The sequence below is a fragment of the Coregonus clupeaformis genome, chromosome 26 (genome assembly GCF_020615455.1).
Source record: "Coregonus clupeaformis isolate EN_2021a chromosome 26, ASM2061545v1, whole genome shotgun sequence".
NCBI lineage: Eukaryota > Metazoa > Chordata > Actinopteri > Salmoniformes > Salmonidae > Coregonus > Coregonus clupeaformis.
The window spans coordinates 11,631,485-11,642,554 of NC_059217.1; the positions used below are offsets into that span (position 1 = coordinate 11,631,485).

The window sequence follows — 11,070 nt, forward strand, 5'->3', positions numbered from 1 at the left end:
ACGCACAGGCAGAAAATGGTGGAACTAAGTGTTTTGGGGGATGCTCAACATTGACATCATTAACGTGAGTCCCCTGTAGCTCAGTTGGTAGAGCATGGCGTTTGCAAAACCAGGGTTGTGGGTTCGTTTCCCACGGAGGGCCAGTATGAAAATGTATGCACTCACTAATTGTAAGTCGCTCTGGATAAGAGCGTCTGCTAAATGACTAAAATGTAAAATAAATGTGTGCATTGTGGGGGGGGCATTTTTACAGAAGTAAGAATCGTTGTCAATCAAATAGCCTACTTTGTGTGGGATTTGAAATACTTTCTGAATATTGGACTCTGGTCACATTTTGCATAATTAAAAATATATATTTGTTTAAAAAAATATAAGTATAATATATTATACTTACATTTTAGTCATTTAGCAGACACTCTTATCCAGAGCAACTTACAGTTAGTGAATACATATTTTTATTCATACTGGCCCCCCCGTGGAAATCAAACCCACAACCCTGGCGTTGCAAACGCCATGCTCTATCAACTGAGCTACATCCCTGCCGGCCATTCCCTCCCCTACCCTGGACGACGCTGGGCCAATTGTGAGTCTCCCGGTCGCGGCCGGCTGCGACAGAGCCTGGATTCGAACCAGGATCTCTAGTGGCACAGCTAGCACTGCGATGCAGTGCCTTAGACCACTGCGCCACTCAGGAGACATTTTGCTTGAGTAATTTAGTCAAATTTACTACACTTTAAATATTACAATATTGTCTCCTTAAATGCAGAATAACAAATCCAAAAACACAGAATATAAGAGAGATCCAAGTAGAAAAATAACTAATCAAACCTGAAAAGGTTTTCCTTCATAGCAACCCTCTATGAAATCGTCTAAGCCCCTCAGAGCTGCATGAGATTGTCACTTAAATATCAAAATAGTATTGTTTAGTTTCAGTGAACTTCTAACTGGTACATAATATTATATTCTTCACACATATTGCTGGTTGGAGTTTCTTCCATTCATACTCTGGGCTCTGAAAGACTTGTCATAGGCCAGTCTGGGATTCACGTCATCCTTGTACACGGTTGTGTGTTGGGACGCAGCTTTGTAGGCCATCCCATAACTGAGGACAGAAAGAAAATGAAATGATTAGAATAAATATAATTATTAATAATATTTGTGAGTAAGAATTAGAAAGAGGATGAAGAGTATGGTTCTAGTTTAGAACTCTCGTTTTCTGGTGGATAAGATGGAATTTACCCATGTCTCTTCTCCTCTGATGGAATCATCCCTCTGCAGGCAATACACATCATAACTCCTCCCACGACCAACACAGCCCCGCCTATCCACCCCACAAAGAGGGCGGTGCCAAAGGTGTACCTGAAAAACAGAAGTAATACATTGACACATAAAAAATTACAACTTAGCAAATTGCCATCTTGACCTTATGATTGATACCAGCTTATACACCAAAGCAGCCTCCCAAATGACACTATTCCCTACATAGTGCACTACTTTTGACCGGACTCTAAAGGATAGGGTGCCATTTGGGAGAAGTGAATCCTTCTCACGTTGCAGTTAATGTACCTTGGAGTGAGAGATCCTCCAAGTCCTCCTAACCCTCCTCCCAGTCCACCTTCTCCTGCATAGGTGGTGAACCGGAAGCTGGACACGATTAGGTTGGCAAAGACAGACGCTCCAGCAATGCCACAGACACCTAGGAGGAGGAAAATTACATTTACATTTTGGTTGGTAAGAAGAAGAAAACAGACATTTTTGTTTTAGACTTTAAACCCAAATTGAATCAGAATGATTTGGCTTGCCAGTTATGAACATCAATACCAAAACATTACCAAAAAATTACCAAATCATCACCAAAACATTACCAAAACATCATCGAAACATTACAACAATACAATCCAAAACATGGTATTTTGGTATTTGGTATTTTATTAAGATCCCCATTAGCTGTTGCAAAAGCAGCAGCTACTCTTCCTACGGTCCACATAAAACATGAAACATGACATAATACAGAACATTAACAGACAAGAACAGCTCAAGGACAGAACTACATCAATTTAAAAAAGGCACGCGTAGCCTACATATCAATACATACACACAAACTTTAAATAGGGGAGAGGCGTTGTGCCGTGAGCTGTTGCTTTATCTGTTTTTTGAAACCAGGTTTGCTGTTCATTTGAGCAATGTGAGATGGGAGAGACGCTGGGGCACGGGGGCAGGGCACGCGTAGACAAGATGGCGTATTGAATAGAAAACGGTACAAAACACCTCAAGATAAAAACATAATATTCAAAATCAGTAAGTTAGACTAAATATTAGCATTTCATATATTCACAGTTAATAAAATTCAATCTGGATAATAACACAAACAGATCATAAGGCTAGAGAAATATATAGACAAATATTACAACAACACGCAACACCCAAACATGACTGAAGATAAGCGTGGAGAGCCAATCCCCAAAAGGAAACGTGACTCATCGACTGATACAGATGATATATGCTTTTCACCACTGGGTATGGTAAGTGTGGAAAGCGACCTGTTGAAGTCGATAAATGACAAATTGGGCATACTAGAATTGGTCAGTAAAGACGTAAAATAGTTGAAAGCGAGTCTTCAAATGAGTGACGAAAAAGCTTTGGTAATGGAGAAAGAAACCAAAAAATTAAAAGTGACAGTCTCTAAAATGGAAACTGACGTTAGGGAATTAAAAAAGGAGAACAACCTTCTGAGAGAAGCCTTACTAGACATCCAAACTAGATAGATGAGGGAAAATCTAGTACTTACGGGTATTCAGGAAAAGGAGGGAGAAATAACAGAGAATATTATGAAGGACTTCCTGCATACAGCGCTACAAATCCCACTCGAGGCTGTCGATAAAATCCAACTCGAACGTGTACACCGTTTCGGAAAAAAAGGACAGAAATATGAGCGCCCAATCATTGCCAAATTTGCTTTTTTTAAAGATAAAGCTATGGTGAAAAGCCTAGGAAAAAGACTTGCTGGCACGAAAATAGGCATGAATGATCAGTTCCCGAGGGAGATTGTAGAAAGGCGCAAAGTTCTGTATCCAATCTTCAAGGAAAACAGATTAAAAGGAAAACGTGTTGCACTCGTGGTGGATAAACTATATATTGACAATCAAATGTTCAGAGACACAAAGACTATTCCATGGCTATTCTAAAAGTTGTAATAGAGGAGTCAAATATTGGAGCACCTGATACTAGCAATGATAGGGATTGTAATATTAAATAACATTTATAGTAAGTATAGTATTTTATAAAAGGATAAAACGACATAACAAGCAGAATAATACATCTTTAAATACAAATAATTAGAACATGGCTTTTTTTGCGGGAGGTTGTTGTTTTGGCGGATGGTTGTTGTGGTTGGTCCTGTGTTCTCTCTGGCGTCCTTTCCCCCTTGCGGCAGATGTGGATGTGGGTGCGTTTGCATGCTCGGCCCATTTCTTCCGCAGTCAACCATGTGGTGTGCATTTTTGTATTTGAAAAGGTGCGGCGTTAAGTGAGTGAGAGGGGAAATGGTTGCATATCCCAGAGCCGACCGGGGGTCTATGAGTAGGGGTAGTGAGAGAGAGCTTTCAATTTTGTGTAGATGAGGGATATACATTTTTTAATATAGTATAATCTAATTTTTCATTGTCCTATCATGATGGAAAGATCCCTAACCCTATAACCTGGACACCCACCTGAGCGACCCATACACCAAAGAGAAGTTCCCATCTCTTTTATGGACCTGCTGTGAGTATGTAGCCTAAACAGAGAAATAAATGCGGTCAGAGACCTACTTGAGCAGCACCGCCCCCTCAAGATTCTGAGCCTGCCTGGCAGGGTTGGTCCTACAAAGCCAGAGCCCCCTGATGGGAGAGCATAATATACAAGGAAATTCTCAAAGCTGCTAATGAGAACCTTGACGACCTTTTACCTAGCCGGTGGGGTACGCCCACCCAGGTAGTGGCAGTGCTGGCAACACTGACTGCAGTAACCCATGGGGAGGGGGTCACACTCGGACAATCAGAGAGGGGGATTATCATTGTGGCCCAGGTGGCACAAAATAATCAAAGGTCTGACCGCACGGAGATGCTTGGGAAAATGGTTACAACAGGGGATCAGAGTGTTTGTGTCTCAGGTGAAGAGGGTGGATCTGATCTCTATCACCTAGGACTTGACATAGATTAAGTAGATTCATCAAATCTCACATTGTTATCAATTTCTGCTCAATCTACATGCTTTCTCAATCAGCTTTAACTGTATGTGCACTCGTAAATCAGGTTATTTCTCGAGTTGGGCTCTGGGATATAACAGCCGTTGAGTATCTGATTGAGTATGTGAGTATGTGTGTGTGTGCTTGTCTGGCATCTGTTGTGGGGGGGTGGGGATGTTGGGGGGGAGGGGGGGTATGGGATGGACCACAGGAATTATTTGCTAGGACAATAATTGCTTGTCAATGAATTAAATGTAATACAATGGCAATCTGGGTTATATGTTAGAATCCTACGCGTGAACTGCCAACATTATTACGCATATTAATTGATAATGATGGAAAATAGGATATGCAATTTTTTTTTTAAATAGTTATATAGATATAGATATAGAGGTGAAAGCATTGGAAATGCTTTTGGCGGTTAATCTGCTTCTGTTTTGTGGGTGGCACTGTGTGCTCTTTTCGATGGATGGGTCCTGGCCTCTCGGGGCCTTAGGGATCCGGAGGGACGTGGGTGGGATGCTGATCACTGGAATGACGGCTCAACTTGGGATGGGGAGGGGCTTTAGCGGGGGAATTAGTGGAGAACAATTGAAGGATTACTCCGTAGCAATGCAAATATCACGGTACAGCTATATGGACACTCAATCATTACGGTATTTTTTATTGGTATATTTACAAACATATATAATGATAAATAGACTTGAAACTTGTATCTCATTATGGTGTATGGTGAAATAAGTATAGCCAGTTATAATTGTAATGGCTTAGATGATAATAACAAAAGAAGAACAATATTTACATGGCTCAAAGAGAAGGAATATAATATCTATTGTATACAGGAAACTCATTCAACAATTCGAGATGAAGTAGCGTGGAAAAAAGAATGGGGGGGGGGGAATATACTTCTCCCATGGGCAAAGAAATTCAAAAGGGGTGATGATATTAATTAATAGTAATTTCGATCCGAATGTGCAAATTGTCCAAATAGATACGCAAGGTAGATGGATTATTTTAAATATGTTATTGGACCATAAACAGATATGGCTCGTTAACCTTTACGGACCAAATAATGATGATCCAAAATTCTTTGACAATATATAATAAATTATCAACCCTGCAAGCAATTCAAGACAATATTATTATGGTGGGGGAATATAATACTGTTTTAAATAGCTCAATGGACCGTAAAGGAAATCACACCACAAACAATCACCCACATGCTCTTAAGGAAATTGTGAATGTCATGGATACATTAGAACTAGTAGATATATGGATAGGCATAAATATACTGATCTAGTGAGATATACATGGCGGAGACTGAATCAAGCTAGTCGTCTTGACTTCTTTCTTATCTCATTCTCGTTGGCACCAAAAGTAAAAAAAAATGTTGATAGGGGACAGAATGCGGTCGGACCATCATATAATAGGCATATACATTACTCTTACTGAATTTCCACGTGGGCGAGGATATTGGAAATTTTATCAAAGCCTATTGGATGATAATTTATTTATAATTAGAACAAAGGAATTTATAACTGACTTTTTCCAACATAACATAGGTACAGCAAATCCCCTTATTGTATGGGACACTTTTAAATGTGCCTTTAGAGGCCATGCAATTCAGTACTCATCTCGAAAACAAAAGCAATTTAGGTCAAAAGAGTTTATACTAAGAAAGGAAATAGAAAGTCTAACAGAACAGATAGATGGCAATAAAAACTGTAACATAGACGCTCAGAATAAATTAGCAGAAAAACAAAAATAAATGGAGAAACTTATTCAAGAAAGATCAAGTGTAATATATTATAAAAACAAAGCAAACTGGATGGAATATGGGGAAAAATGCACAACATTATGTTTTAATATTCAACATGCTACCAAAAATAACTTAATGAAACTGCTTACAATTGACGGAGTCACCCCATAATTCACCAAATTATATTTTGAAGGAAGAAACAAAGTACTTTAAGCATATGTTTTCTTTTCAGTCGCCTCCATCTCCTCTAACTGAAGCTAATTGTAGATTTTTTTTTTCTATTGATAATGTCAAATTAACAGCCACACAGAAAGACTCATGTGAAGGTGAAATTACAGAGGATGAACTTCTGGATGCAATTAAAGACTTTAAGTCTGGGAAAACTCCAGGGTTGGATGGCATACCAGTCGAGGTATACCAAACCTTTTTTGATATACTAAGAGGACCGTTATTAGCATGTTTTAACCACTCCTATGTAAATGGTAGATTATCTGACACTCAAGAAGAAGGTCTGATCTCATTATTACTGAAACAGGATACAAGTGGAAAATATAAAGATCCAGTCCATTTACAAAATTGGAGGCCCCTTACACTTCAGTGTTGTGATGCAATAATCCTAGCAAAATGTATAGCGCATAGAATTAAAAAGGTATTTTCGGATATTATTCATTCTAATCAGACAGGTTTTTTACATGGAAGATACATTGGAGATAATATAAGGCAAGTATTGGAAACAATAGAACACTATGGAAAATATGGGAAACCAGGCCTGCTATTCATAGCAGACTTCGAAAAGGCATTTGATAAAGTTCGACTGGGGTTTATATATAAATGCCTGGAGCATTTCAATTTTGGAGAATCTCTTATAAAATGGGTCAAAATCATGTATAGTAACCCTAGGTGTAAAATAGTAAATAATGGCTATTTCTCAGAAAGTTTTAAACTGTCAAGAGGAGTGAAACAAGGTTGTCCACTATCGGCATATCTATTTATTGTGGCCATCGAGATGTTAGCTATTAAAATCAGATCCAATAATAATATCAGAGGATTACGCTGTACGCTGATGATTCATGTTTTCTTTTAAATCCACAACTAGAATCCCTCCACAGCCTCATAGAGGACCTAGATACATTTTCTAACCTCTCTGGATTACAACCAAATTGTGACAAATGTACTATATTACGTATTGGATCACTAAAAAATAAAAAATTTACATTACCATGTAGTTTACCAATAAAATGGTCTGATGGTGATGTGGATATACTCGGAATACATATTCCAAAGGAAATAAATGATCTCACTTCAATACATTTTAATAGAAAGTTAGCAAAAATAGATAAGATCTTACTACCATGGAAAGGAAAATACCTGTCAATTTGTGGAAAAATCACCCTGATTACCTCTTTAGTATTATCCCAGTTTACCTATTTGCTTATGGTCTTCCTACGCCTAGCAAACAGTTTTTTAAATTATATGAGAAAAAAATATTAAATTTTATTTGGAACGGCAAGCCAGACAAAACTAAAAGGGCATATTTATATAATGAATATGAATTCGGAGGACAGAAATTATTACATATTAAAGCATTAGACCTATCACTAAAAGCTTCAGTCATACAAAAATTATACTTAAATCTGAACTGGTTCTCAAGCAAATTAGTAAGATTGTCTCACCCAATGTTCAAGAAAAGCCTTTTTCCCTTTATTCAGATTACAACAACTCATTTGCAGTTATTTTAAAAGGAAATCATCTCCCAAATATCACTATTTCTAAAACAAGCCATAGAAAGTTGGTTGCAATTTCAATTTAATCCTCCAGAAACGACCGAACAAATAATGTAACAAATATTGTGGTTAAATTCAAATATAGTAATTGACAAAAAAACGTTATTTTTTGACAGAATGTTTAAAAAAGGTATAATCTTCGTAAATGATATCATCGGTAGGACTGGTGGAGTTATGTTGCACATGCAGCTAACAAAAACATATGGAAATGTCTGCTCTACCCAAAATTACAACCAAATAATTGCAGCCTTACCGCAAAAGTGGAAGAGGAAAGTTGAAGGAGGAGAAAGTAAGGAACTTGTCTGTCGGCCTTGCATTAAAGAACATAATTGGTTAAGGAAAACTGTGATAAATAAAAAAGTATATTAGTTTCACTTAAGGACCAAAGGATTGACAGCCGTCCCATATAGATTGCAAAATAGTTGGGAAGAGATTTTTGACATACCGATCCCATGGCATAGTGTTTATGAACTGACACGCAAAACGACACCGGATTCAAAAATTAGAATCTTTCAATTTAAATGATTATATAAAATTCTTGCTACCAATAGAATGTTATTTATATGGGGGATACAAACTTCCCAGCTCTGCATATTTTGCTGTGAAGAGACAGAATCATTAGATCATTTGTTTTGGTTCTGTCCATTTGTAGCTTGTTTTTGGACACAGGTCCAGGAATGGCTAAAGGATTGCAATATTTACCTGGAGCTAACCTTACAGATAGCATTACTGGGTGATCTGAAAAGTCATAGTCAATCGATCAATAATTTAATAAGACTTTTAGCAAAAATGTTTATTTTTAATTCACAATCTGTAGAAGCAATGAGAATAGAAAGGTTCAGAACTTTTGTAAAACATCACAGTACGGTTGAAATATATATGGCAAATAGAAATCCTATATGGATGGTGTTAAGAGATAGATGGGAGGTATTGAATAGAGTTGAAGGATGGGACTAATATCAAATAACAACAAATAATAACAAAGATAGCTAATAATGTAAGCATACTGTGTCCATAATAAGTATATAGGTTGTATGTTGGAAGTTTTTGGGAAAGAGCACAGTTAGAAAGATATGGCATATAGAAGCAAACCGGATGGACATCATGAAAATGATCGGAGAGGTTGAGAGTAGAAGAATTTCAGGAGCAAAAAAAAATATATTTATATATATATATAATAGAATTATTGTAAAATTAACTGTGTCCATAAGGTGTAGATAGTAAGTATAGACCGGAAGTAGAGGCCTGGGCATTGTTGTTCACTAATTTACTCCAAAGTAGGGAAAGGATGGCGGGGTTGAAAAGTAATAAAGGGGAGTATATATATAAAAAACATGGGCGATTGGAAGTGATGCAGACAATTACATTGATAGAAGATACAATCTATCTGCAATATTAAGCTGATCCACACCCCCCCCCCAAAAAAATTAATAATAATAATAATAATAATAATAATATGAGATGGGAGTTCCATGCAATAATGGCTCTATATAACACTGGTGGCATGTTTGGTGAGGTAAGTGTGTGTAAGTTGACTATGCAAACAATTTGGAATTTTCTACACATTCATGTTTCTTAGATAAATAAGAAGTGATGCAATCAGTCTCTCCTCAACTCTTAGCCAAGAGAGACTGGCATGCATAGTATTTATATTAGCCCTCTGATTACAATGACGAGCAAGAGGTGTTCTGGGCCAGCTTCAGCCTAACTAGGTCTTTCCTTGTAGCACTCGACCACACGACTGGACAATAATGAAGATGAAACAAAACTAGTGCCTGCATGACTTGCTTTTTGGAGTGTGGTGTCAAAAAAGATTCACCTGCGAGCTGGAACATCACCAAAACTTTGGCAAAAAACATCACCTCACCTGCGAGCAGAAACATGACCCCAGAGGTCAGCGTCATTTTAGCCTTGACTTTGTCCTCCATATTTCCCATCTTCAGACACTTGAGGGCAAAGATGGCGATCAGACAGCCAATTGCTCCCAGAACTATCCCCACTATCATCAGGGCCCGCACAGCTTGGAGCATAGCTACGGGTCAAACAAAAACAGACACAACGTCAGATAAAATAGTCTTACTTTTAAACTTAAGTAATGACCTGTGATTTTGTGTATCCTACTTTCCTATAAGTATTCTATGTATCCATCTACTGTGGTATTTAATTTAGATCATAGATGTTCCAACATTAAAAAACTAAAACTACATTCATTCTCAAATCTACATCCAAATGACAAAAGGTTTTATTGATTAGGGCCCTATAGTACATTTAACTATATTTTGTGCCTGGAAGATAATCTCACTTCCTGCTCTTGAATTTAATTCTACAAATTTTTTAAAAGATTGAACTGATCTATTGAACATGTTTAAATCAATAAAACCTTTTTGAGACGAAAACACATTACCTTTTATTGATCATGGCCCTAAACTCTACTCACATTAACATGACCTACTGACTAAACTATATGGAAGATAATCTCACTACCCGCCTTTAACACGCATTTTTAAAGATTAAACGCTGCTGAAGAAACTTGATTAGACATGTTCAAAATGGTTTTAGGTTTCAAGTCAAGTGAAATAAAAAAAGTTTGTTTTATACCGCTTGTTAATATCCACTAATAGAAACAAATGCCATATCTTATCTAGAGTCGCACCCTTGAGAGGCACTCGACATACAAAGCTTGATCGAGATCAAGTTAAAAACAGTTTGCTGCTGACCGTCCATTGACATAGTTATTTGGAAAATACTTTATATTTGATAAATGTACAGTAAATCAAAGAAACATAATGTTTAACTTCTTACAAGTCAATAAAGCAAACCTTACTTGGCAGCCCTAGTATGGTAAAATAAGGCCTGCATTGGGTCATTCCAGATGAGTTTTCTACACATGATTTCCAGAGTCCAGAGTAAGTATAAACACTTGTTACGACTGAGAAGGACCGGTCCTGTAAACTCCACATATCCATGGCTGTAGCAGCAGATATTAAAAACTGTCCCAATACACCCAGCATGAAGCCGATTTGTTGAATCATTGAGGCGGCCGTTTTAGCTTCCCTTCTTGTTTGATGTCAGACACCTCTTTGCTTGAAGTCATGAAATGGTCTTCTGTTCTCGGGTTCTTATCACTATGTACTCCTGAACAGGGAACCAACCTTATCAAATGTTTGCTTAAAATTGTCCTGAGTTGCTGTCACAGTTTCGGGCAACGGTTGTTTATAAAGGCTGTGGCTTGATCTTGTTTCCATATGTGACTCATTTCAGGAAACTACGCGTATGTCGTTTATCACCATTTCACAGGAGAG

At 37.5% G+C, this 11,070-nt stretch overlaps 1 protein-coding gene across 1 annotated transcript; it reads right to left on the reverse strand.

The window, feature by feature from the left end:
- Window positions 1–676: 676 nt before the first annotated feature.
- Window positions 677–10,834, reverse strand: LOC121539921 (claudin-18-like). The gene is made up of 5 exons (XM_041848567.1): window positions 10,593–10,834; window positions 9,636–9,800; window positions 1,567–1,696; window positions 1,240–1,359; window positions 677–1,102 (listed from the first exon to the last, which is right to left on the reverse strand). The coding sequence occupies exons 1-5, from the start codon at window positions 10,798–10,800 to the stop codon at window positions 967–969; spliced, it is 759 nt and encodes a 252-aa protein (XP_041704501.1). The 5' UTR covers window positions 10,801–10,834; the 3' UTR covers window positions 677–966.
- Between the last annotated feature and the right edge of the window lie 236 nt (window positions 10,835–11,070).